Source organism: Hipposideros armiger, unplaced genomic scaffold (genome assembly GCF_001890085.2).
Source record: "Hipposideros armiger isolate ML-2016 unplaced genomic scaffold, ASM189008v1 scaffold_706, whole genome shotgun sequence".
NCBI classification, from domain to species: domain Eukaryota; kingdom Metazoa; phylum Chordata; class Mammalia; order Chiroptera; family Hipposideridae; genus Hipposideros; species Hipposideros armiger.
Window position 1 is genome coordinate 309,608 of NW_017732056.1, and position 27,257 is coordinate 336,864.

The window sequence follows — 27,257 nt, forward strand, 5'->3', positions numbered from 1 at the left end:
AGGTTTGCCCCGTCCCTTCCCCTCCTCCCTCTACACTGCTAGTGACCGAGGAGCTGCAGGCCGATCAGCCCGCACATGTTTTTAACCCATTCCTCACTGCAGCAGAAGCCAACCATCTCTTTCCCTGCCATCTTCGGGTTACCGCAGGACCTGCAGCTAGAGAAAGGAGACCCTAGAACTTGGCCCGTGGAGCTGAAACGGGGGCCCGGATCTCCCCTTTTGCAAGGAGTGGGGGTGGGGAGAAGTTGGGGAGGCCAGATCGGGAAGTGAGGGAGGGCAAAGAGGCGGGCCAGAGCAGAGGGAGAAAACCAGAACCTAACAGAGCACGCCCAATCCAACCTTCACGGTGCTTCGTACCGGGTGGAGGGAACAACGCGGCAGCCTAACCTGGCCAGGAGGAGGACCTCGGTGAGGGAGGCACTGAAAGACAATCCTATTCTTCCCGGGGACCGTGGGCGGTGCCGCCCCTGGCCCTCGGTGGGCGCTTCGGGCAGTTTTCGATGTGGCAGCCTCCATCAGCCAGGATAATGATGAGGCAGGTACAATCTATCTAGTACGCAGCCCCCAGACTCCCCACCCCTTCTTATCTTCCCTCGGACCCCGCAGCCTCTCTCGACGTGGGGTTCGGCCTGATCTAGTAGGCACAGTGACGGTGCTTCTCGGTGTTTGACCAAATTTTCAAACAAGTCAAAGGAATGTGGATTTTTTTTAACCTGGACCCTAGCTGAAACATAGAGTGGGGTGCTTATTCGACACCTGGAATGATAGGGCAGAGAGGAGACGGGTATGTACTCACACCTCCCTACTCCAACCCCGCGTGAGTCAAGAGGTCCTGGCTAGAGGTGGGGTGAGGAGTGGCTGAGATGGGAGCCCAGGGAGGACGAGGTGGGGGGCTTGGGGGTGAGGTCTGCCACGCCACGACCCGGGGGGCAGAGGAGGAGGGCCGCGGGAGCGCAAAATTCTGCTCTGAGGCTCTCTGGATTTCTCGTTGTCCCTTAAGTGACATTCCCCCCCACCCCACCCCCACTTCTCTCCATGGCAAATGGACGAAAGCAAGATGACTTAACTCGGTAAATTTAGAGAGAACGATCTCAGAACAAGTGGGGTCTAATTGGAAGTTAAAATTGTCCCAAAATAAGAGATTTTGCCCCCCCTCCACCTCGCGACTCCGTTCTTGGGAAAAAAAATCTACCGGTGGGGAAGTGAGCGTCACTACTTTCCGAGGTCTACGAAGAGGTCTGTCAGTTTCTTGCCTTTTCTGCTTCTAGCGCTGTCCCCGCGTGCAGACTGGTGGGTGCTGGGCGGGTGCTCAGTTGCAGGGCCGGATCCTAGTTTGGAAGGAAGGGGCTTAGAAGTTGGGAGGCTGGGTGAAGTGGGAGGCTCCGACCCATCCTCCTCTCCCTTCACGCTCACGCTCACGCAAACACACACACACACACACACACACACACACACACACACACACACACACACACACCCTCCTTGGTCCTGCTGACCCCCGACCCTCCCTCCCCCAATACCACTCTGACTTGATCTCCCTACCGCCTGCACAGCGCCCAGGGTGCTGGTCCCCAGGAGCAGCAGCGAGCGCGCAGGGGAGCGATTGTCCTTGGGCGTGTTCGTGTTGGGAGGTGGGGGAAGGAGTGACGGGTGGGCTTGATAGGGGGTGGGGAGAGATCTGGAACTGGAAGGGTCTAAGGTTTGGAGAAGGAGTTCACACATTAGACCCAAGCTGCCCAGAGAAAGGGGGCAAGAAAGGCCCTTCTGCCTAGTAAAGGAAATCTTAATTAAAAAAAAAAATTAAAGAAAAACAACAAATAAGACAAGCTGAAGATGTTAACATGTAAAATGTAGTGAAAAGTTGAATATTTCGTTTTTTCCTGGATCTCTAAAAGGGAAATCAAGGGGGAGACTGAAGCAGACTACTCGTTTGGAAGTTTTTCGTGTTTTTCTTTAAGAAGGGCTAGGAGAAATGACCCCGTCCCCCTGCTGGCCCCCAGAACCATGTCTGAGGGGCGCTGGGGAGCAGGCCCGCGAGTCGCCGCGGGCCGACCGCGGGGGCGGACGGCGTGGCGCGTAAGGGGTTAAGGCGCTGAGCGCGGAGCCATCTGGCTGGGTTGGCTGGTTATAACCGCGCAGATTATGTTCACGGGACTCAGAGTTGAAGGCTCCTCTCCCTACCGAACAGCTCCGCGCGCGGCCCCGCGAGAGAGCCCGGCGCAACTACTTTTCTCCCTTTTCTTTCTTTCTTCTTCTATTTTTTCCCCCTGCTGGGTAGTGGCGGCGGCGGGGTGGGGGAGACTTTGAATGACCGAGCTTGCGTCTACCTTTCTCTTCATGTCGACGTCCCTGGAAACAGTCACACGGATGCCATGGTTACTTCTGCCACGGTAAGGGGAGGCGGGCACGTTGGGTGGGCAGGTTCGGGGTTGGGGGGCCTAGTGGGTTTTTTCCAGTGGAGTAACGCAGGGGCTCCAACTCCGCACCCCGCCCCACCCCCATCGCGCTGCACTCACTTTCCCGGGCTTGTGCCTTCTCCGAAGTTTGTGTTGGGATCGGCCGGACCGAGGCGCAACCACAACCGCCCCCCGCCACACACACACACACACACACACACACACACACACACACACACACACTCCTCCTCACCTCCTCTCTCATCCCTCGGCTGCCCGAGAAACCACCCACTATCTGGGAAAGTGATCAGGTTTAAGGGACCTGGATTGGAAACGGGGGGCGGAGGCGAGGGGAAATGGGGACGACGGAAGGGCAGGGAAAGGATTCAGCAGAACCGCCAACCCCCTCCCCCGCCCCAACTCCCCAACATACGCGTGTGCGCCTTCAGAGAAGGCTCCCCGCGCATCCTGTAACAAAAGGGGGTGGCAGGCAGATTCCGGGCAGGGACGAGACGAGGTGCCGCCGCCACTCCCCGGCACGCGCCCAGCGCGGGGCTCCCAGCCGCTAGGAGTTCTCCGCACACCTCCCCTTGCCCCGGCCGGGGCGTGGGCTGGGGGAGGGGACTCGGAGCTCCGGACCTAGGGGTTCGCTTCCCAGGTTGGGGAATGAGACGCCTTGCCGGGCGCGGAGTACCTGCTCTGGAGCGCCCTGCCTCCGCCGAAAGCTTTTCTCGGAAACGACCCCACACCCAGCGCCCACCCCACGGCTACCCCTACTCCTTGTCTCTGCGCAGATGTTGGAGCTCCTTGCGCGGCCGGAGCATCTGGGACCCCGCCGGGGAGCGGCGGGCACGGGGGACCGGGACATCCCTGGGGACTTCCTTGAAGTTTCTCCCAGTCAGCTCTAGGAATTTGAGACGGTGTTGTGGGAAGGCTGGGAGACCCGGGAACCCGCGGAGCGAGGTCGCGGTTAAAAGAGCCCACAAAGGTCCAACTGGCTCCATTGCCCCAGAGCTCTATTAATACTCCTCATGAAATTTGGGGCGCTTGGGAGTTTAAAGTTCGGGAAAAGAGGGCCCGGGGGTGCGATGGGGGGGACTCTGCTTATTACTTTGGGGCACGAGTGGGTGCGCGGCGAGGAGGCGCCGCTTCTTGGAGGGAGCTTGGCTGCTGCGTTCCTCTTCCGCGCTTCAAATGCGCGGAACTGAAACCCCTGCGCCGACTAGTGAGGATCCCTATCATTGGATCCGTGGCTCGGGGGCATTCCAGGTGGAGAAAAACTCGGATCCCGACCGCCTGATCTCGACCTCTGGCGGCGGGCGGCAGGTTCAGAGCGTGAGCTGAGCCGGCTGCCTAGAAGCAGCCTGAACGCTAGCTGGGCTCAGCTGGAGAGCTGGGAGCCTGCGCCCCGTGGACTTGTTTATGTGTGTGAAGAACAAGGGGGCGGGAGCTGGGGGGGGGGAGGCGGAACCAAAAGAGGGTGGGTGTCACTCCTGGAGTCTGATGTTTGCAACTCAGCCGATTCAAGAAGGTGCTCTGCTACCTGCTTTTTAATAAAGAAATACCCTCTCCCAACCTACAGAACAGAGAGCAAGAAAAACATCTAAGCCCTCTACCCTGAACGTCAGGATGGGGACAGGGGTAACAGAGAGGGAACTTTTCCGAGGGTACTGCTTTCCCCGCGCTCAGTCTGCCCGCCCCCCCCCCCCCCCCCCCCCAGTTCCTTCCTGACATGTTGCACAAAGAAAGTTGAGCGGTAGAATTCAGGGGACAAAATCCAGCAGCCTCTGCCTTGGGCTGGAACACTGAGACCTGGGTACGACTTTGGAAGTGGGGGCAGATGAAAAGAAAGGCTCTGTGAACAGTGTTGGAAGAAAAGAGGAAGACGGGGAGAGAGGGCTGCAGTGGGGAGTGTGTTGGTGAGGACTGCGTTGTAGCTGGAAGTCCGGACCCTGGGGTGCTCTGTTCCCTCAGGGAAGGAGGTGCATGATGGAAAGTCTCTGCATGAGGCCGTGTATGGGGGCTGGGTTGGGGGGCGTGTGTGGCCAGAGAGCAGGAGCTCCGTTCTGCCCTGTGTGCCGTGGAGGTGTTTCTGAGGAGTATGTGTGATGGGCATATGTGTGACTAGCAGGAGATGAGAGCATGTGGGAACATAGGTGTAGCTAATGAGAAATCTGTGCCTGCGAAGGGTGTCAGAGCAGGAGGAGAGGTACAGTGTGTTGAAGACAGATGGCTTGTGCATGCCTGCACAGACACATGGAGTGGGTGTGGTGTGGGAGGGCGGCTGGGCTGCGTGTGGGAGTGAAAGGTGGAGGAGCCTGGAAGGTTGGGCCGCTGAGGATTACCAAAGGGATATGTGTGGGGGCGGGGAAAGATTATCTAAGGAGAGCAGAGTGTGAACTTTATGAGTGTGAGCCGGGAAGTTTGGCTGGGATGACACTGGAGTATGTGGGGGATAGAAAAGAGTGGGCTCAGCTACTCATTATGGAAAGGCTTGTTAGGGAAGGGTGCTGGGCTGGTTTTTGCCTTCTCCCTCTCCCCAGCTCCCCAGAGAGGAGGGAACTGGAGAAGGCTTAGAATGAGGGATGTGCATTTAAGAGGAAAAGTCCTGTGTGTTGGCACCTGGTGGGGTCAGGGAAGATGTGTGCATAGGAGTGGAATGGCTGGAGGACTATGTTTTGCATACCTAGCGGCAGAGATGCATGCTGTATTATGCTGTATAATGGGTTTCTTATTTAATAGAGGAATTCACTGTCACCAATTCATATTGATTATCAATTAAAATTTATGGAATGACTACTGGATGCTTAGCCCATGGCTGGGTCCTGGGCCACGGAGCAGTGCCCTGGAAAAATTCTTTCTTGGGGCACAGCTCACTGCTGCGATTTTGTCAGGAGGAATGAGGCCAGCTCAACGCTAGTTGAGGTTTCTTCAAAAACTATAATTCAGTTTTTTGAGATGTTTATGGATCTTGGGGGCCAAAGGGAAGCTGTCTTGAAATATATCTGTGGTTTTGTAAAAAGAGGGCCTCAAGATCGGGACGATGTATAGTTTTGTGCGCTGGGGAGGGAGCTAAAGCATATTACTGTTTCTTATAGGGGGTGTGGACTGAGAACTCCAGGGGCTGGGCCACAGCCTAGGCCAGAACGCGGGTTCCCATTGAGGAGTGAGTTTGAGAGTGCCTGTTTACCAGCAGAAACAAGACTTGCTATGTGGACCTGGAGAAGGGTAAAGCAGTGATCAGGGAAGATGAGGGTTGGGAGTGTTTGTTAGTTTTTGATGTTTTCTGGGCCATGAGAATAAAACTAACCTGGGGTGTGTGTGTGTGTGTGTGTGTGTGTGTGTGTGTGTGTGTGTGTGTGTGTGTGTGACACATAATGGGGCTGGAGTTAAGTAACTCCGAGAAACCTAGCTAGGAGAATAGAAGGAGTGTATGTTCTGGCTTTTGTGAGGAGGTGGGTGTATGTTTTTGCAGGAATTCTGTGTGTCTGAGGAAGGACGAAAATCATCTTGGCTGCTCAGATGTGCATCTTAAGTTGAAAACATAGAAAAAAGAAGGTCTGTAGGCTTGGGAGCCTTCGGGAAGTGAGAGGAACATGATGGTGGTTGGGTTTGTACCCTGACAGGGCTAGTGAGGTAAATAGATCAGAGCAGGGAGAGGTGTGCTTTGCTTGCACATACTTGCTTGTCTGGACCAGGTGACAGGAGACCTCATCTATTAGGTTCTAATCTTGTGAGGGCACATGCTTGGGGGGACTTTTTTGACTCATGACATTCTTGAATTCATGAAATTATAGCAATGCCATTTTGACATTCGGCCTTATTTTTAGGGGAAATTCACTTATGTCAGAGAGAATTGATAAAGGGTTTGACCATTGGTCAGAAGACCTGGTGACAGATATTTTTGAGGGTGTGACTCTCCATGGGAAATGCATTATTGTAGTCCCACTCTGCCCCTGTGGAGCAGTGTGACTTTGGGAAAGTTTTCTCACCTCTCTGATCCTCTGTTTTGTTTCATCTTTTGTAAAATGGCAATGTTTGTGATGCCTCAGTAAGGAGCAAAATTCACTCTGCTTCCCCCCAACCAAAGCTTGGTGTGCTTAGGAGTACAAAGCTTTGCACCGAGATGAAGTGTAATCCACTGCAGGTGCTAGCATGTATGTGAACCATTGTAAAACTGGGACCTGTACCTCTTCCCCCCAACAGTGCAATTTGGTAAAATAGTCTTAATGCCCTCTGCGTGTCTACTGCTTACCCACTGTGTAAATAGAACTTTCTATAACTGCCTCAGTTTACTCATCCATAAAATGGAGGCAGCCAAACCTAGATTATACTTGATGGAAATCTGTATTCATGAAAGGTCTTTGAACTATTCATAAGAAAGGTGGCCCAAACCCAATGTTATTAGTTATCAGAGATAGACATTGTCCTATTCTTTAACATGAGCTGTGCAGACTCCAAAATGAATGTGACTTTGAGAACACAGAAAATAGTCATTATGCTTGGCATATTTGAATAAAAGAGGAGCAAAGCCCAGTCATCCTGGGTTCTATGAAAATCTGTTTTTCTCTAAACTATGGGTCCGTGGCAGGCAAGAGCCTTTAGATATGTGAAATGCTGCGTGCAGAGCAGCTAGTTGGTACAGCCACATTCCCCAGAGACAGACATGGCACAGAGGGGTGAGGAACCCACCGAAGCCTCCAAGTCCTCCCAGAAAGCAGCACATGCTGTCAACTCCTGGCTCAGCGTCAGACTCCCATCCTTGAGTTCAGTGGCCATAAATAGTCAGGAGCTAAGCTATTTCCATGAGGCACTAAACCAATTCTGTTGCTTTTCTTGGCGAGATTGGGCCAATTAAGTTGATTGGAAGAGGTCACTGCTGATGGGTCTCACATTCCCCAGGCAGGACAGGCCAGCAGAGTTTAATTACATAACATGTCCCATCTCTGCAATTCCACTCCCAGATGGATCAGATATTCAGGCCTCTCCACTTCCCCTCCATTCAGGACGATTAATTGTGCAGGCGGCTTCTGCTCCAGGCTTCTCCAAACCTTTTCCTGAGTAGCTCATCCCACCCCCGACCCCAACTGGAGGGAATGTAAATCCACGTGCTGGCTGAAGTGAGAGAGGGGAGTCAGGCCGTCACAGAAGGTCTTTAAAACCCACCACCCTGCTTCAGGACCTCACCAGCTGCTCTTTTACTCTTTAATGAGGCAGGCAGTTTCTGGCGGTGGGTTGAACTAATGACCGTTGCTAGGGTTTTAGATTTAGTTTTATTTAAAATTGAGTTAGTTGGAGAAGGACCAAATCTTCTACTGGAGACAAGCCTAAGCCCCATGTGGTGCTGCTGATAAGGTCTGTGGATGTGCTTTGTGCATGGACAGGCGTGTGCAGAGTGAGAGGAGAGCACATGATGTGTGTGTGTGTGTGTGCGCGCCGGGGGACGCGTGAACTCAGGAGTGGCTCTGGTTGGGCAGGAGGCATTTGTAGAGCTTATGCTATGGGTGACAGGTAAATGGGTATCTGGCTCAGACTGGACTGTCATCCTATTGTTTCTTGTAAGGGTCAGCTTTTGGAGAAGTTGGGAGCAGCTCCTTTCAGATAATTTCTATATGGAGGCAGAGGATGTGTGAGCTTTCAAGTATGAGGCCATTGTGGATAGGACCTCCACTCTTGCTTGGACAGATTTCTGTTAATATCAAGGCTGAGCAAAGGAAACTTTTCAGAGGACTCACTTTAAAACCTGTGAACGCACACGTAGATGGCCCCAGATCTTTAAAGTATTTTTTGTTGTTGTTGATCATTTTTCATAACTCAGCCTTTCACTCTACCTAAAATTACCAAGGGGCTAGAGAGTGCATGCACCCCTGGGTGGTCAGAATGCATTGGCTGCTTCATGTCCTCGTCTGTGCAGGGGCCCTTCTCAAACAATCTTAACTGGGAACCATTAGAGGCTGTCTGTGCCTCTGGGCATCCTTACAGGACAAAACCTTGGACTATAATGGTGGTTTAGCTGGAGAAAAACAGATTTTGAAGTGAAACTGGGTGGGATCTGTTGTGGTTGCTCACTTTTTAGCAGCATTTCAGAGAAGACATTTTGTTGAGCCCCAGATCTTTTATAGATTTGTTCAGTCAGAAGGATTGGAAAGGATTGAGGTTCTTGCTCCTTCAAGACCAGAGCCGGAGGAGTAAATGGTAGCTTACTGATCTCAAAAGATTCCAGGCCAAGGCGCTCTGAAGCATCATGGGGCAGTAGAAAGCCTGCTGACTTGGAGGTGAGGGACCAAACTTGAGACTGAGCTCTGTCACTTATCAGCTGTTGTGTGTGTAACCCTGGATGTTCTCTCCAGGCCTTAATTTACCCATTCTGTAAACAAAGGGCTTAAATTAGAGTATCTCAAAGTCCCATTTCAAGCCTACCATCCTAGGATTCTACAGTAGCCCCACCAGCCCACTCAATCAGTCTTTGTATGCCTTGCTTGAAGTGCGTCTTGGCACACCCTAAATGAGCTCCCGTTTTTTTTATCTTTGGGAATGGCTGAGTCAAAGGCAAAAAGGCATGCAAAGAATTTGCCATAGTGTTTTGTTTTGGCCAAGCATGTTCACGAAGTTGGCTTAGCCTGCACAGTGTATACAGAGCTGAAAGGGGTTGGGTTTGGCTTTCTCGTCAGCCTGATGCTAATTAGTCACCCAGCTTTCACATGAATGCCTTATAGTGGCAGTGTTTCTGACTAAGATAAGTACCCACCTTTAAGATGATTGATGATGATGATGGTGATGGTGATAATGATGATAGTTAATATTTGAGTTCTTACTGGGTGCCAGGCATGATTACAAATATTGCATGGCATTATCTCAATGCCCCCAAATAATCTCATTTAACAGATGAGGAGACTGAGGTTACATGAGGTTAAGGCATATGCTTATACTTTTACAACTGGGTGGTGTGCTGGCTTTCTATCCTGAAGCTGGTGGCCATCCCAAGTCCAAGTCCATCACCTGCCAGGCAGATCCTGTTTTCTGCATTCTGTGGTGTCATCCTGATGGAAGATTGTTCGATAGTCCCCTGTGAAGTCTGTCACCCCACAGGGTAACCCGCTCCACTGGAAGGTTCCTTTTTACTTGCAAGACAAATGTTGAGGCTTTCTAGCCACCTGCTGGCAAGCATGTGTCAGATCTGTCTTAGCTCCCATGCGCACCCTCCACTTTACTTCCCATTCTGTTGACAAGGGAACCCACCCTTCCAGAATGGGGATATTGATTTAAGCCACAATTGCCTCCCTGTCAAGTCTATAAGATTGGAGCTAGACATCTGGTTTTGAACCACACACTTACACGAGATGGTAGGTCCCAGCATTCTTGAGTTCTGTGATGAGGATTGCACAGAATCAAGTTAAAGAGAATCGGAAGGGAGACCATCAGGGCTTTTCAGAATTTGGAAAATGGCTTTCCTTGATAGGCTAAAGAATTCCCTCCATTTATACCAGGGCCAACGTGATCATAGATATTTGTTGCTAAGAACTGGGGTCACCAGGCTCTGTTTGATGCAGAGCAGAGCAGTTGTAGTGTCCTCCAGCCCTGGCACGTACCTGCTGCATGCCCTTCTCTCTCAGCAGCACCAGAGGTGAGGAAGCCAGATGGGTGCTTGGGGTGCATGTTGCTATCTGTGAAGGGTGTGACTAAAGGTTCTTGTTCTTCTCCCTCCACGGATTTCCCCTCCACAATTACACACACTCATCTTCAAGGCAATTAATGAGAATGATGTTGTTTGGTTGCTAAAGGTATTGCAGTGTGCAGATAAATGTACAACACCAACCTAATGCTTGCGAGGTTGTAGGTGCTCCAAAAATATGTGTTTACTTTGTTTAGAACAACTTTTCATGTGTAAGGTGATGTTTTTCTTTATAAGATGACATAGCCCTTCTATTACTATTTTCTGATGATAGCTAGCTCCTTGCAATTTGCTCCCCCTAACCCCACCCTGTTTCTAGGTCTAAGCCTCCGGCATTTAAAAATATCCGACCCTCTGGTCGGATGACCAGATCCCTTAGGGAATAAGTTTCACTTTCTCAGTCTGGGATTATTTCCATCCTGTGTCTAGCAGACCTACTCCTGATGGCTCACAGGGCACGTCCCCTGCTTCCACTGGGTTCAAGAGAAAAATGCAGCTCTGGAAATCACCCAACTCCCAACAAGTGTGGTCCATGATTGGGAATCTTGGGGAGCCCATCTCCCCGACACCCAGCTTGCTATCTCAGCTTGCCACGCTTCTCTTTGCAAAGGGCTCAAGCTAGCTATGTGACCTGCAGCAAATCACTCTCCCTTCACGGGCCTCTTGAGAATTTCCTTCTGGAAAAGGAGGGGCTTAGATTCACTAGAAGGTCAGATGGGTCCTGCCAGTTGTGACAGCTCACATAGCTTATGATCCCGCTGGTCCCTAAGCCTTCCCGTGGCCCAGGCCTGGGGCTTCCAGGTATCCCCGCTGGCCTGGAGGCCTTACATGCAGCAATGTGGAGGGGAGGAGGAGGAAATTAAGTTATGTGGTGCCAGCTAAGTTATTGAGCATATGGACGAGTGTGTGTTTACAACGTGCTGAAGAAGCAAGCTTGCCAGATTTGTGGCATATCTTGGGTTGGAAGTTAGGAGCATAGGGAGAGATTTGTGTGGGATAAAATTGTCTGTGGGTAGCTGCATTCAGTAAGCTAAATCAGAAAGATCCCAAACTAAGAGCAAGGAGTCCAGACTCCAGCCCTAACTCTACCAGAGACTGTGCGTTTAGGGAGTCCCTGATCTACCCCAGGTTTCACTTTACCTGTGTGTTAAGTGAGAGAGTGAAGGGCTACTGGCTTTGGCGATCCCCAAAGTCTCTCCTGCCTCATCATTTTTATGGTGGGAATTGGGGATTAGTAGAAAAACCTGGATGGATGGCTCCTTAAGAGGATATGACTTCAATGTAGAGGGAAATGAATGCAGAACGATATGAATGACAGGAATATACGTCTGTTGTTGAATTTGAGACGGCCCTGGAGGATACGTTTTGTGTGTATATTCTGTTTAGAATGCTCTCCCCTCCATCTCCACCAAGGGTGTGGACATCATCCTTCACATCTTTGCTTCACTATGACCTTCTCTGGGGAGCCCCCCTGCCTTCCCCAGAGAGCCTGGGGCTCCTTCCCCAGCCTCCCTGTGTTGTACCTCTTAGCAGCGACAGTTTTATTTGCATTTCTATCTTCTCAGTAGAACATGAGCTCTGCGAAGAAAAGGACCTGGTCTTTTCATCTTTGTGTCCCTCAGCACCTTGAACAGTGTCTGCCAGAGAAATGTGTTGGGTGAATGAATGCATAACAGGTCATAGCAAGTCCAGACTGTGCAGAAGGTAAGAGTCCGGGCTCAGAGAGGTGAGGCACTTGCCAAGGGTCCAGAGCCATGTTCTCTGTCCCAGGCCTGAGGCCATGAAGCTCACTGCCTGCTCACCAGGAAAGGCTGCTCTTTCTCTCTTTAGAGACCCCTCTCCCCCATGTCTTAGTCTGCTTAGCTCTGCTGCAAATTTGGGCTTTTGGTCGCAGGGGACTTGGATGTCATTACACATGAAGTAGGGCAATTTATGTCTAGGCACTCAGAAAGCACATGGTTAAAGATTATTCAGTAAGCATCCTGTTGAAACCTGCTAAGTCTCAGGCCCTCTGCTAGATGTTGGAGAAGAGGTGAGGTGAATGCTGCAGCTCTGATTTGGAGCGTCTAGGAGCTGCTGAGGGAGACCGGCTCGGTTACATCATTGTGCTCCGCGAGGGCCAGTGTGAGCATGGAAGGTCAAGTGCAGGGCTCCCAACTGGAGCGAGTATTGTTTTTTTAGTGTGAGCAGTGATGGAGAATCCTCTCAGTCAACAGCAAGCTGAAGGCTCTGTGACCAGCCTCCACTTCGGCAGGACAGTGGTTGTCTCGTCCCCGCGTTCCCAATGCCAGACCAAGTCTCTGAGCATCTCAGAGCCCGTTGTGATGTACGCCCTTGGTTCTTTGGGGACAGAGCTTGGGGAAGGTACATGTTGTACAGGTGCTGGGGCTTGGACGTGTAGGTGTGTGTGCTCACAGGTCAGCTTGTCAGAAGTACCCTGCTCATGGCTGCAGTCCACGCAGACAGAGAGGCGTGTCTGCCTGTGGCACCTAAGCTCTCCCTGCTGCCTCAGTGCACAGTGTATTGTCTCTGCGAGCACTTCTGACACAGGGACAGACTGCCATCTACTGTCCACTTCTGTCCTCTGAGTCCCTCCGACTTAATGAGCTCCATGGCATTTTCTTTCACATCCTGTGTTTAATTGGTTCAGATACCAGGAGAAATAGAATAGACATCAGGTCCTTATTTAGTCATTTCTTTGGAATTTAGAAGGGAGCCTTTTAAAAACAACACATCTGTTGGATGTTTTTCTTATCTGCTTCACAAAAATGTTATTTCAAGGTGGCCCCATGTCTTTCCTGATCCTTTTGAACCACCGTGCTCAGCACCGTGTGGAATACCACGAGGTGAAAGGCACGACCCCACTCTCATGAGCCTGGGTCTCATGTCCCGGGAGTTCAGGACAGACTTGTGGAGAAATAGACACTAGGGTGGGACAGGATATGTTTGGTAAGTGGCACATGAGTGGCAGGGACCACAGAGGCTCTGGGAGTTTGGAGGAAGGAGGGGTCCTTGCAGTTTGGGGTGGTTGGGGAAGACAAGTGTGGGCAGCTTGACTCGGTTCTGCTTCTAGCAACCCCAGGGTTCCGGGAGAGCCTCCTGCGAGAGCTGTATGATGTCATGTAACAGGCTCTACGGGGAGTTCCAGAACCTAGGAGGCCTGAGGTCTACCCCCTCCCACTCCCCACCCTGTCCCTGGGACCCAAGGCTGTGGGTCTTGTTGTCTGAGGGTCCTCCTATTCCTGATGCTGCACTGGACACCACACTTGCATGCAATAGGAGGTGACTCCTGGTTTCCAGCTTGTTAAGGAGCAATAGAGCCAGAGTCCCACTAGGGTTCCATGCAGGGAGGGGCCCCTCAAGGTGTGGTCGTGTCCTGAAAACTCCTCACACAGTGGGAGAGAGAGAGAGAGACTTTCCCCAGAGGAATCTCAGGTGCTATACAAATACCAGGGGACCAACGGCTTCAGGAAACGTCGGCCATGCTGCTTCTCTCCCTGCCTTTCCTTCCAAAAAGTGTGTCTGCTTAGTACTTGCGTCAAAGATAGCACTCCAAAAGAAATTGCAGTAGTGTCCACGTTGGTCATAGCACGAGTGTAAGCTTCCTTCATGTTAGAGTTCATTTTACCATTGCTTTTATGGAGTTCTGTTTTTTTTTTTAACTATGTGAGATTTTTTAATGGTTGTGGATGAAAATGGGGAAAAGTTTTCATCACTCAATCTCCTCTCTCTCTTTCTCTCTCTCTCTCTCTCTCTCTCTCTCTCTCTCTCTTTCTTAGTATTTAAATTATCACCAAGGAAACCTTTGGTGTGTTTATTTCATGTTCGTGTGTGTGTGTGTGTGTGTGTGTGTGTGTGTAGGGAGGGGGGAGTGAGAGGGTAGGAGGGAGGGAGAGAGAGAGAGAAAGGTTGGGAGAACAAGAGAGAAAGATATTTTAGATTGTGGTCTATTAGCAAGTCTAGGAAATCAAGTGGAACTTGGCTTGGGTTACTGGTAGAGAGCCCTCGGCTTGTCGCTGTAATCCTTGACATTTCCCTCTTACTTTTTGGCTCTTGTACGAATCAGGCCTATATCTTTCCAGTCCCGCCTTCACTGTTTACATCTCCTTTTAGGGTTGCTGTATAAAATTACTGTCTGTCTGCCACAAGTCTCCTGAGTTCTTCAAGGGACCACTTGACAGAGGCACAGTCAAGGAGAGAGCCATTAGAGAAGGTCCAATTTTTGGCAAAGAGAGAAAAAAATTGTTAGGGGGTTTGGAGCAGGATTCCAGTGGTTTTTTTTATGTGCTTTCCTGTGGCACAATGATATCTGTGACTCTTATCCAAAGAGAGATAGTCAGCAGGGGCTGGGGTAGAGACAGAAAGGGAAATTCTTCCAAGAACAATCACTGTGGAGGGAGAGCTTCAGTTCTGCGCAATGTCCGTGGAGCCACACATCCTTAGCAAACACTTGGGAGGTTTTCTGAGGGCCTGTGACATGATTTGTAGTTACTGGTGAAAGTAGGAAGAATGAGGAGAAGACTGCTCCAGGTGAGGAAGCAGGTGGAAAGAGGCCTTGAGGTGAGAAAAACAGGAGCTAACAGACCTGAAAGAAGCCAAGGTGGGTGGTGCACAGGGGCCATCGTGGGGTGAGGTGTATGGTGAGGAGGGTAGTAGGCAGAAGCCAATGGGGGATTATTTTACCCCTGAGTGATGGGGCACCATTGGAGACTTAGAATTGGCATGGGGGAGGGAAGGCACAATCAGGCTTATGTTTTAAAATGATCACCCTGGCTGCAGTGTGGAAGGTGGTTCTTAATAAATAGTTGTTCAGTGAAATAATGACTGTTGGTTGGGTTGATGGAAAAATGAATGAATGAGTGAACAAATGAATGAGATGTAGAAGGGGAGAATCAAGCCTGATTTTACCTCTGGTTACTCTAACCAGTGCTGGCTCCCAGGGTGATTAAACCAGCCTGGAAGGGTGGAGGGGGTCGATACATTGGTTATTAGCTCTAGATGTGAGGAAACGGGGACTGAAATAGTAACTCTTAGTGCTGGAGAGTTTAGGGTGGTTAATAGGGGGGGGCCTCTCTCAACGGTTTTTCTTCTGTGCATTTCCATCCTAATTTGATTTAATTACAGGATCAAAAAGAAGAGGGCTTTTGGAGTTGCACCCCAGAAAACCTGAAACTGTGACAGTGACTTGCATCAGAGGGGGCTGCTTGCACTGCAGACCTTCTCACAGGCTCAAAGTGGAATGTGGACAGATGCTAAGGCTTCTGGGGCACCTGAGGGGGACTCAGATTCCTGGACATCAGATGCACCTATGGATAATTACTGTGTGTGTGTGTGTGTGTGTGTGTGTGTGTGTGTGCACGCGCAGTCGCATACGCACATGTGAGTTTCAAAATCTCCAAAAAATTACCAAATTGCACAAAATTTATTTTGCCAGAAGTGGGTCTATATAGACAGTTACTGGCAAGGTCGCATTGCTTAGCATATATAAGGAGAGTGTGCGAGACAGTGACCCAGACAGACTCCTGACATGCCATCCAACAACTTGGGATGTGGGAATATAAGAACTACCCTTGGTAAAGCCAAAGGGAGCCAAAGAGAACTTCTAGTGCCATCGCAAAGGTGTCTGCTCAACAATGACTCTCCCATGTTCTGACTGTTCCGATCTTACCTTGCACTTTGAGATCTTTTAACTTTGGCCAATTAAAGTTGAATGTGTCGGCCTGGGACAGAAGCATAGAAAAATGTTAAAGCTCATCATGTGATTCTGACGTGCAACCACTAGCTTACGAGTATGACTACTTCACCCCATCCCTGCCCCCTGCAGCTTTGCTGTGACACCTGCCCCATTCTCACCCTGGGAGTGCTTGTAAGGACACCCCACTTAGTTAAGGGTGCTTGGCTCATTTGAGCTGAGGTCTCCTATTCCCTCCCCATCTGGGATTTGCCTTCTTTAGGAGATTCTGAATTGCTGACCCCCATCTACTGGAGGGGACATTGAGGGTGAATGGTGGGGAGCAGGGTAGAGAAAGGGACATAGAACAGTATTTCCAGGGCATTAAACTATGCAGGTACTTTTATATATGTCAGCTCAGTAGTTCCTGCAGATGCAGCTATTATACCAGGCTGGAGGGCACAGTTTCCGCAATGCATTCAGAAGGCAAGATGGTTTGTAGTCTCTGAATGCTGAGTTTTCCTGCACTGGTTCTCCCTGGGAATATGTATTCCAGTCAGAGCCGCTCCTCTAGGTTTCGCTGTGGACCAGGGCTGCCGCTGTCTGGCACCGGTGGCTCAGTGGGAAAGTGAGCACCTCTCTTCCTTCTCAGTTCTGTGGGATCCAGCCCAAGCGCCAGTCTGGGGACAGTGCTTCCAAGAGGCCCAGCCTGAGGACATGCTTTAACCGATGGACATCCAGGTTGAGACAGCAGTTGTTCTCTTCCTCTCCATTTTCCTGTTGGAAGTCCAGGCTTGCAGGAGGGCTGGGGAATGGAAGGTCAAAGAAGGAAGCTAAACATCAAGGTCTGAAAACATTAATACGGTCTGAAAAGGTTATGTTTCCAACCACATATTCTTGGATTGGCAAGTGGATTCATTGCAATCCCTGGGTTTCTCATTTACAAACAATATTACTGTGCCTGCTGTCAGGCAGGCTGGGGCCGGATGTCTCACATCCATAGCTAAGTGCGTGCTCCTGTAAGCATTTGGGATTTGGGATTCTCCAGACTGCTGAGTGGCCTAAGTGTGGTTTAGGAACTATAACCATGGAGTGCGCCCTGCTGACCAGGTGTGAGGACAGTGATGCTGCCGTGGTCTGCAGCAGTGAGCAGTGAGATGGGGACAGGCCTTATTCTGCACAAGGAACTACTAGAGAATTGCACATCACAGACAGAGACAATCCCTGCAAAGAGCAGTGGGAGCAAAAATTCACAGGGCTCTCACTGCTCTCTCTGTATCACACAGGGATGGAACGGAAGTCATTCTTGGCCAGGGGTAGCTGCCACCACCATCTCCCCCTCCCCCGATTTCTCCTTCCTCACATCACGTACAGCCACCTTCAACAGTGGCTTTTTTTTTTTAAATCAAGAGAGTAATGTTTTAAGGAGAGCATAGAGAGATGAGCTAAAGAATTTACATCTGGACTCTAAGCAATTTATTTTGTCTAATGGAGAACCTGTTCATAAGGGACTATATGGAGAGTTGCCTATAGTATTGAGGAATAGTAGATACATTGACTGTAAGAGGAGGTAAGACTGGTCCTGCAGTGACCCCTCTACAGGATTATGCACCAGGAGTTTAAGGAGAAAGTGCTCCTCAGGCTATTTCTGCCTTAGAGCTAATGGTGATGGAATGTAAGCCTCATTAGCGTGAACGAAACTGGGAGCTAACATTTAAGCAAGAGGACCCAGGTTCTGTTTCTACTTCTGTCAATCACTAACAGCCACAACCTCGGGGAGCCTTCGTTCCCTCTTTTGTAAACTGGGATAATAGACTCTACCTACTTAACATAATTCATGGGGAGTTTCAGATGAGATCATGCATGGGGAAGTGTTTTACAAGCTGTAAATTATTTTACAAATATATGTTCTGGTTTAAACTGGTATAAACAGTTTGGGTCAAACAATGCTAATAGCACATTGTTCTGTTTGGAAGACGGGTGTCCTCCAAGTCAGGCTGGGAACATGTTCCTTAACCAGATGCTGCAGCACCCAGCTGCCCCAGCCACAATGAGAGTTTGGGAGGTAGCCGCCATCAGGTGGCACCATAAGAAATGGGAAGAAATGTTAGCTGTGGCTTGGAAGAATCAAAGTGTTCCTTCACCTCTTTCTGATGATGTCATCTGGGTATAAGCTCAGGGTACTGGCATTTGTGAGCGGCGGCTTGTGGGACAGAGGGTTGAGAGTGGACATGCCAGGGGCAGTCAAAATGTTGTCCAGGAAAGCTGAGTTTATTTCAGTATGTGTCGCCCACTCCTGCGAGGCTGGTCACTGAGTTTGTCTCCAGCTCCTTAGTCTTGTTTATATGCTCTGCACAGTTATGTATTTGTATCTGCAAAACAGACCTTCCCTTCCAGCACCATCATGAGTCTGGCTGCAGAGCTCATCGATGACTTCTCCTACAGCAGTGGCCCCGCCTTTTTGGTTTATTTTCTTATCATTATGAAAATCCCTTTGAAACATCCCTATTCTCATGTTGTGGAGGCAGCACCGTATAGCTTTGAGATCATGAAATATTCAGTCCTTTTCCGATTGCTCTTTTAACTGCTTCTTTGTGTTTGAGTTTTCCTGGTAGCAGTAGAGTTTGTCATGTCTTTTCACGGTGTTGGCTTTCCTCAGCCGGGTGGTTGGTTATTCTTATTGTCACATTATCTTCTGTGGCAGATTCTCCTAGATTCTTGGCATGTGGCCTCTGTGCTTGGCTTCAGCTCCTTAAATTGTCTGTAGTTTCTTGAATGTTTACCTTCTTTTAAGGATTCCTTACAGTTTCTGGCCACTGGAAGTCTCCCATCTTGCTTTCAAGCCTAGGCAGTCATAAATCTGTGTTTAATGTATTTCTGTTACATATGTGAATTTGATACAGGAAGAGGACGATTGCAGGGGTACTCAGTCTGCCATTTTGAAATGGGAATCCCTTTAAAGTTCTTAAGAATGCTTTGGTCAAGTGAAACGTTTACGCAGACCACTACAGTGGAGATAATGGTAATAAAAGCTAGGTCACTTGGCACTGTGCCTGTCTCCTAGCAGGGGCTTGTTTTCAATAGACAAGATTGTTTTGTTATCTGAATATTATTGTGATGAAAAAGAGAGCATCAACCTGGTTTGAAATCCCATCTCCACCTCTTCTTGGCTGTGAGACCTTGACAATATCTCAAAGATACAGTCAGTTTCCTGAAGTGTAAAAGAGTGACATTATACTGTTAGAAGGACTAAATAAGGTATAGTATGTAACTCTGAGTCTGGAACATGGTCAAGGTTCAATGAATGTTTGTCATTGCTATCATGATATTATTTTGAATATAATTAACCCCAAAGCGGGGAGGGAGCCAGTTACAGTGCCACAGTAGGGAATCCAAGGGCAGGAATTGCAAGCAGGCTTCATGAGAGACCAACTGAGGAGCCTGGAGGCCACTCTGTAGGCAGGATCACTGGCTCTGCTCTCCGTGCATCAGTACCTCATCCTTCCTCTCTCGTTCTAGGCCTACCAGCTGACTGTCCCAGGGGCCTAGTTTCCAATTCTGTAGAGAGAGATTCTGATTGGCCCAACTTGAGTCAGAGGTTTGCACCAGTTCATTAGCTGTGGACCAGAGAGCAAGGTCTTGTCATATGGAACATAAATAATTAAGAGGCCCAACCTTTCCACAAAGATGCACTGTTTTCAGAGTGCAGGCCTGTGGACTGAGCACTTACCCCCCAGTTATCCACTAAAATGATCACTACATCACATCAGAACTGAAAACAGCTATGGGAACGTGTGAGGATCCTCAGGTGAGTTTAGAGAGGGGCAGTGTGAAAGGGGCCAGTCTCTGCTGAGCTAAATTGTGGTGCAGAGCCTCTTCCACCAGGGAGGAGAGCAGCAGTCAACAAAATGCAGACTAATATGGGTGACAAATAAGCGGGTCACATGGAGCCCCCAGTTAGGAAAAGGACAGGCTGATGTGTCCCCTGCAGGACTCTTGTTCTCATGGTCAGGACCGTGCCTGATCTTTATCTTTGGGTAATGATGCAGTCAGGGCCTTTACTGGGAATAGACAGGCAGGACATGAATTCTGCATGTGGTGCAGGAAGGCGTGGTGAGGTTTGGTAGGGTGGCTCCTCCCACCTCCCTCACATGTGCTGGTAGCCCTTGGAGCTGGTACACACCTGGCTGGCAGTCAGTCCACGGCTCAGCTCCTTTTCCCAAATACAAATCTTAGGCTTTCCTCTACAAAGCTCGCCCTGGGCTCTGCCTCTTCAGTTCAAAAAGTGCAGCTCCTCAGTGTACACATGCAGGTCCCAATTTGTGTGGGCTTTATTTCTGTTTAATTCCCTGCACTGATCAAGCTGAACACGAGTCATCAAGGAAGGCCTTGGGCATAGCCAAAACGGCAGAGATTCAGAGCCTTAAATCCTAGGCAATTAGATAACCTGTCTCTGATCCAGGAGGAGGGTTTTTAATGTGATATATTTTTTTAATGAGTTGTTCAGGATTTGTTGACTTATTTCTTTGCACGTGTGATCTTGACACCGGGTGTCACACTGTGCTAGGTCCTTTATGTGCACATTCCCAGTCTCCATAGAAACTCAGCAAGACAGACTAACTTCCCCCATGTTACAAATGCAGAAACTGAGACTCAGAGGCATTAAGCAGCTTGCTCAGCAGAACCTGGATTGCAAGCTAGATCGCCCACTTGCTGTCCATCAACACTGCACCTCCTCTCTTCAGGAGTAGATGTGTTGTCTGTCCAGCTTCCATTCATCCCTTCTTTAGATAAAGCTACATGCCTTTCTGTAGGAAATACACAATGCATTAGTGAAATTCTTCTCTTATTGGAGCCTTTTATTGAACTATTCATTTTTAAGTTAACCTCAAAAGGTCTCAAGCCATCATCTTGCTTTTCATTCTTCTCTTTGTTTTTGCCATCAGCTGGGATTTTGGTTGATGAACAATTTTGTTGCTTATGGGAGAAAAGAGTGAATACACCCAACACCACCTCACACTTGTACGTTGGAAGAAACAAGGTGTGGTGGAAGACTCCATCACGTGCCAAGTACAATCAAGGTCCTCGAATGTGACAGGCTTATCCCTCTGTGACACACTCCGCCTGCCTCACATTTTATGCTTGAGCGCCGTGAGTCCATGGGTTTCATGTAGCTGTACTTCTATTCATGTTATTCCCAAAGCTCAGGACCTCTTTCCTGACTTTGTTTACCTGGCTGACTAGTACAGGTGCTCATGTAGGAAGCGTTCCCTGAAGCCACAAACATCTCTGGTTTAACCATTGCTGCATTATGTGTGCGCGTGTGTCTGTCTCCCCTATGGGTCCATACACTCTTTGTGGGTACAGACCCTACTCTAATTATCCACCAGGACTTAATACAGTGTTCAAATAAATGTTGGTTACACTAAACTGATCTTCAGGCAAACCTATAGCAGCACAAGGGGTCCCAGAATTTGGCAAGACTCTTTTCAGCACTCATGTATCTTTGTGGGAAGGTTTGTAGTTGTCTTTAAAAGAGTTCTTTTTGTTCCATGGGAAATTTAGCTAGATAAGTTTAAAAAGCAGCTGATCACTGGCCAGAACTATATAAAGTCTTGGCTTTCGATTTCTGATCTCTAAGGATTTCTTTTGGCATTAATTGACATTAGGGAGAACTCTGCTGGCCGGTAATTTTTACATCAGTATCCAGAAAGATCCTTCTATCCAGAAATATTTAGTAATTTCCTGCTATGTGCTAAGCATTATTTCAGCTGTGGTAGATAGAGCAGTGAACGAGAACAATTAACCATCTTCCCTCATGGAGCTGACATTCCAGCAGAGACAACCTATAAATGCAGAAGCAAGCAAAAAAGACATAATAGATTGATAAATAAATGAAATTTTCCTATGGGGATCAGTGCCATGATGAAAAACAAAACAAAGCGATGTGATAGACAATGGGAGAAGGTACTTTAGATTGGCATGTTCAAGATCCTGCCAGAAGGCTTGGGTGGCTGGGACAGAGAGAGAGGGGCTGACTCGATCCCGGAGGGCCTCGCAGACCATTTTCAGAGTTTATTTGTGTGATGGGTTGAGGTGTGTGATGAGAATCCAGGGTTTCCCCATGCTCTCCTCCAAACATGTTGGGAAGCCAGAGTTCCCTTATCTTCAAGTGTGATGGAAAGCCACTGCAGGGTTTGGAGCAGGGAATAATATCATCTGCTTGACATTTTTTAAAGGTCGCTCTGCCTGTTTGGAGGGGGTGGCGGGGGCACGCTGTGGAGGCAGTGAGACAAATCAGGTGGGCAAGGTGAGCCAATACAGTGGGCAAGAGAGAGTGGTACCTGGGTTCAGGTGGTCATAAGGACACTTGAAGAAGCCAGAAGGTTTGGGATCTGTTTTGGAAGTAAGGCTGGAAGGACTTGCTGATGGATGAGTGGTGGAGTGTGAGAGAAAGAAAGCTGTGGTGAAGCAGGAGCAATCACAGGTCCAGAAGGAAGAGACACCATTGTTTTTGTGAGGTTCCTAAGCCCCACCCCCAAGAGAGCTTGCTTTCCACGCCTGAGCACTGTGTGTGTCATTACCAGGAACACAAGAGAAAGAAAAACAGTATGCTTCATGCATCCCATCTGAAAAAGGGAACTCTGCTCGGTGACCTAATGGGCATAAATTCTGGTTCTGAAAAAGCCGTTCATTCAGCAACTAGCTACTGAATGCCTGACATGGTAAGGTATCGTGCCTGTGCTTGTGGGAAGTACAAAATGCATGGTTCCTCACCTCTGAGAACGTGGAGCATATCTAGAGCAGTAAGACATCGCCAACTAAATAAAGCTTGAGATAGAAATGACAGGGCCATGGGAATGTTACACACACAGGGCAGTGGAGTCCCAAGGACTTCCAGTGGGTGATTGAGGAGACCCCTGGGTGAGGCAAGAGAATTTTAGTGGGTAGATAGGCGTAGCACAGACAGAGGCACAGAGGTAGGAAAAGCATGGAGTGCTTGGGCCTTGGACAGGTTTTTCTACATTGCTCCTAAGACCATCTGAGAAACTATACATTTTACCTGTTTTTTAAAATGTATGGTCTGTTTCTGTCTAGTGTTAGTAAATTCCACGGGGACAGGGCTTTTTGTATCCTTGTTGCACTGCTGTACCTCCAGGACTTGAAACCCTGCATGACACGTGGTAGTGGCTCAGTAAATATTTCTGGAATGACCACATCCCATGTCCAAAGTCAAATGTCTAGGGAGTGTGGGCACCGAGCTTGGAATCACTCTGTTATGATTCCAGAGCTGGTTTTCCTAACCCCTACCTCACACCACCTTCTTGTTTATTTATAAATAATTTCCCTTTTCCCACTCTACCCTTCTTTCCAGTGCCTTTCATCCTCTTTGCTGTAATTGAATAAATAGCACAGCTGTCATTTACTAAATGCAATGCCAGGACCCCTCCAGATGGTATCCTCATCCCACTCAGCCTGCTGAACACCATCCTTTGTTGATTCCCCATTAAATCAGCAGGTATAATTAACATGTGTATGGTTCTTTGATCTAATCAGAAACACAAAACATTTGCCTCCTTAATTCAAGAATTTTGGCATTTCCTCAATTAAGGTTAGGGCCAAAGAAGTACCATAGAGCTGACAGGAGCTGCTTGAAGTTCTCTGTTTCTTGCGCCTCTTCAGTGGAAAGTGGATGAGACTGACAGCTAAAAATGACAGCTCATGCTTTGGGGCTCCTTCCACAAGAAGTTGTAACATACAACGTTGTTTTCTGATTATGAAATAAATACCTGTTCTTAATGCATGTTCATTTTAGGGAATTAGGAAAATGTTAGAAAAAATAAAAAGGAAGACAATTTCCAGGAATTCCATCAACATTTTAGTATACAAATATAACCCTTGAAGTTCTTTTTCTCTGCGTATGAATGTGTGTGTACGCGCGTGTGTGCGTGTGTGTGCGTGCATGTGCGTGTGCATGCATGTGTTATGTGTTGCTGTGTGTGTTTCTTTTTTTAAGTAAGGGAACTCATCACACTTTATAAACAATTTTTAATTGGCCTTTGCCAATTATTTTCCCGTGTCTTTAAGTGTTCTTGTATGAGAGGATACACTGTATTCCATCATGCATACTTGAACCATTTCGTTACCGTGGCACATTTTCACTGTGGCCACTGTTTTCCTACTGCAGATAACCATCTTTTTATATACCTTTTATATACGTATCTGCTTATTTTCTTAGAATACCAGGGGATGCCAAAAAAAAATGGATACGCATGACTTGTGTTCATCTTTTGTTATTGGTATATATTGAGTATTACAATTTTAATACAGTTTTTTCCTTTCTTAAAATGTGTATACATTTTTTGGCCCTCTAGATTTTTAGACATTCCTTTTCTGGGCTTACAGGTGTTAACATTTTGAAGAAAGGCAGTGATGTTTGAGAGGTTGATCAGCTCTGAGCGGGGAATCGGAGTTGACACTTATCATAGAAGAAGAGCAGAGGGCTCATTGGCCATCTCCAGTGTCCCTACATTCCCCCCACCCCCCAACATGCAGCCCCAGTGACAAACACTGTGGATTATGAGAAAGCCTGTGTCCCCCTCCCCCCAACCTTTGTGCCATGAGCTTGATCTTCCAGGCATACGTGCTTTCTTGATCTAATTTTTGGATTGCTCTCCTCTTGTCTTCTCTCCCCACCCCACCTCCAACCTCTCAGCTTGTGCACATTTCATAGTGCAGTGGAAAAGAACTTGGGTCCCAGAGCCAAGGCCGGCTTGGCTTTGAATCGCAGCTCCATCACTTCCTAATGGGGTGACCTTGAGTAAGTTACTTTACATATTTGTCAGCCTCAGTTTCCTCATCTGTAAAATGGGGACAATGATCTAACTGCCTCATGGGATTGTGCAAGGATTAAAAGCTTGAATTGATGTATAATGCTTAAAACACTGCCTGGCATATAGGAAGCATTTAATAAATGGCAGTTTATTAAATGAACTTTAAGATAAATAAGAGATTATTAATAATATCTATATTCATATTATTTTGACCTCTAAAGCCTTTTGCAAGTTTATTAGCATTACAGTGTGTATGTGACTTACTGACAAGACTTTTCTTCGAGTCCTCAATACCAGCTCCCTTCTCCCTTTTGGTGTTTTCCTGTCCTCTCTCCGCTTCCCTAAGACACTCGATATTTTGCAGGCTTTTCCCTGGCTTCCTGATCTGCCCACATGTGCATACTTCTCTTTCCCATTCCTCTTGGACTCTCCCTCCTTATCAGTTTATTTGTTTCATTCAGGATGAATTGGAGCCTGGCTGGCAGCTTTTCTAGTTGGCTTTATTGGTGTTACATTGTAAAGCATTCTCTCTGTTACTTAGAAATCTCTTTGATCCATATTGCACTATATTTGTTCTCCCAACAGATGTGTTGGGTAGCTGCAGGGTTTTCTTCTATCGTTTTCTTAGCCTCCTGCCCCTTCAAGCTACCCACTTGTTTGGGATCTTTTCTCCAGCTGACTACAGGCCTGGGACATCTGTCTTGAAGATCTCCTCTGCCCAGCAACACCAGGAGTGGCATGGCCACCAAGACTTTCTGGAGTGCTTGCTTAAGGGGAGGAAGGAAGACGAGGTTGGAGACCATTCAGGGTACAGTTTGAATTTCTTAGACATGTTCCAGGAGCTTTCTTGATGCACAATATACATGATTCAGCTTGTACTCTGTGGCACGTTAACAAAACCTCAACCTTACATTGTCTGTTGTGGACAATAGAATGAGGCTCTATGGGACCACAGGTAACCTAGGAAGACTTCAAATGTGGGGAAGTCAATGAATTTCCTAGGGCCGCTGTAATGAAGAATCACAGCCTGGGTAACTTAGAATAACAGGAATTCATTATCTCACCATTCAGGAGGCCAGAAGTCCTAAATCAAGGTGTCGGCAAGGCCATGCTCTAAATGAAGGTGCTAGAGAAGGAACTGTCCCATGCCTTTCTCCTAGCTTCTCACAGTTTGAGGTGTTCCTTGGCTTGTAGATGCATTCCTCCAATCCTCCATCTTCATATGGCATTTTCCCTGTGTGTTTTCCCTCTGTGCAGGTCTGACTGTGTCCAAATTTCCTCATTTATAAGGACAGCAGTCAGATTGGATCAGGGCCCCCCATAAAGACCTCATTTTAACTTGAATACCTGTGTAAAGACCCTATTTTCAAATAAGGTCACATTCTGAGGGTTAGGATGTCAACATTTCTTTTTTGGGGGGACACAATGCAACCCCTAATAGGATGGAAAGACACTGAGGATTCATAACTCCACCACGTACCCACCATGTGCAGGTCAGGCTGTGTGCAGATATGCAGTCAGTTCTTTTCAGGACTAAGATGAATGGGGAAAGACCATTGAGTGGGGTCTCTGTCTCAGCAGTAGGGACAGCCAAGGAGGAAGGTATCTTGCCATCCTTGTCTGAATCTAACCATTTTTATTTTCAACATGACTCCTGCCTTTTTATTTAATCAATTTGGGGTTTCCTGAGAGTTGACTAGAGAAAGCAGCCCAGTGGGAGGCCACCCGTAGGGAACAGAGGGAAGTGATGGAGGTCTGGGAAGTAGAGGGTGGAGGGAAGTGCGAAGGGGTGGAGAGATCAGGATGGGACAGTGAGTGGAGCACCAGGCTGGCAGGGAGGCTGCAAAAGGTTGCTCAGCAGCCGTGTGTCCTTGTCCCCACCCAGCCACAAGGCTCATGTCTTGGTCCTAGGCATTTAACTTCTCAGTACCTCCACTGCTCCATGGATGAGATTGGGAGGTGGATGGTTGCTTCCTAGGATCCTCTACCTGGCCAGAACAGAGTTCTCAGAGCCTAATTGTAGAATAGCGGGAGCTCTTGGCCCCAGCCCCCTGAGAAGAGCACAGCCCCTCTTCCTGTGGAAGGACCCTCCCAGCAGGGCTGACCTGTCCACAGGGCTACCCAGCATGCACCTGGTGCTCTGCCTGTGCCTCTTTACACTGCTTCCACTTCTCCTAATCCTGACTCCTGTTTCTTTCTGCATGTAAGCTTGCTACTCCTTTTCATGATCCCCATTATCCTTTGACTGCTTACATCTGTCTTTGATCGTAGTCAGCTCTGGAAGGCTATGCCAAGCTTCTTGAACACTGCCTGGGCCATACACTGTGAGCTAGCTGGGAGGCGAGAGGAAGGATGCCTACATGCTGGGTGGGGGGCAGAGACACCCCCACACATTTCCAAAGCCTTCGGCTTTGACTCCAGAAGTGCTGTGCTAACAGATTAAATCACTATTTAGGCTGTTAACGTAAAACTAAAAAGGACTTTTAAAGTGAGAGGCAACATGCGTTTATTTGAGATCAATAAAAACAGCTATTGAGGCCACACTGATTCAGGCAGAAGCCCTAATAGTGTTCTGATTGGGAGACAAAGGCAGTGGTATTTATGGGAAGGGGAAGGGGAACAAGTACATCAATAGAAGGAAGGCATTTCTATTGGTGCAGATAACATAATACAGTGATGTTAAT

General features: G+C 48.4%; 1 protein-coding gene across 4 annotated transcripts in view; it reads left to right on the forward strand.

Annotated features, from left to right (window-relative positions):
- Positions 1-352: 352 nt before the first annotated feature.
- NTF3 (neurotrophin 3) overlaps positions 353-27,257 on the forward strand; it is a 67,070-nt gene continuing 40,165 nt past the window's right edge. The window contains exon 1 of one of the 4 annotated variants that reach the window (XM_019627084.1): positions 353-539. In XM_019627084.1, the coding sequence (XP_019482629.1) occupies positions 501-539 (39 nt within the window). In that variant the 5' untranslated portion in view covers positions 353-500. Of the gene's footprint in view, positions 540-2,150; positions 2,391-5,586; positions 5,625-27,257 lie in introns of those variants that run through there. The other 3 variants (XM_019627087.1, XM_019627085.1, XM_019627086.1) reach the window with 3 other exon arrangements.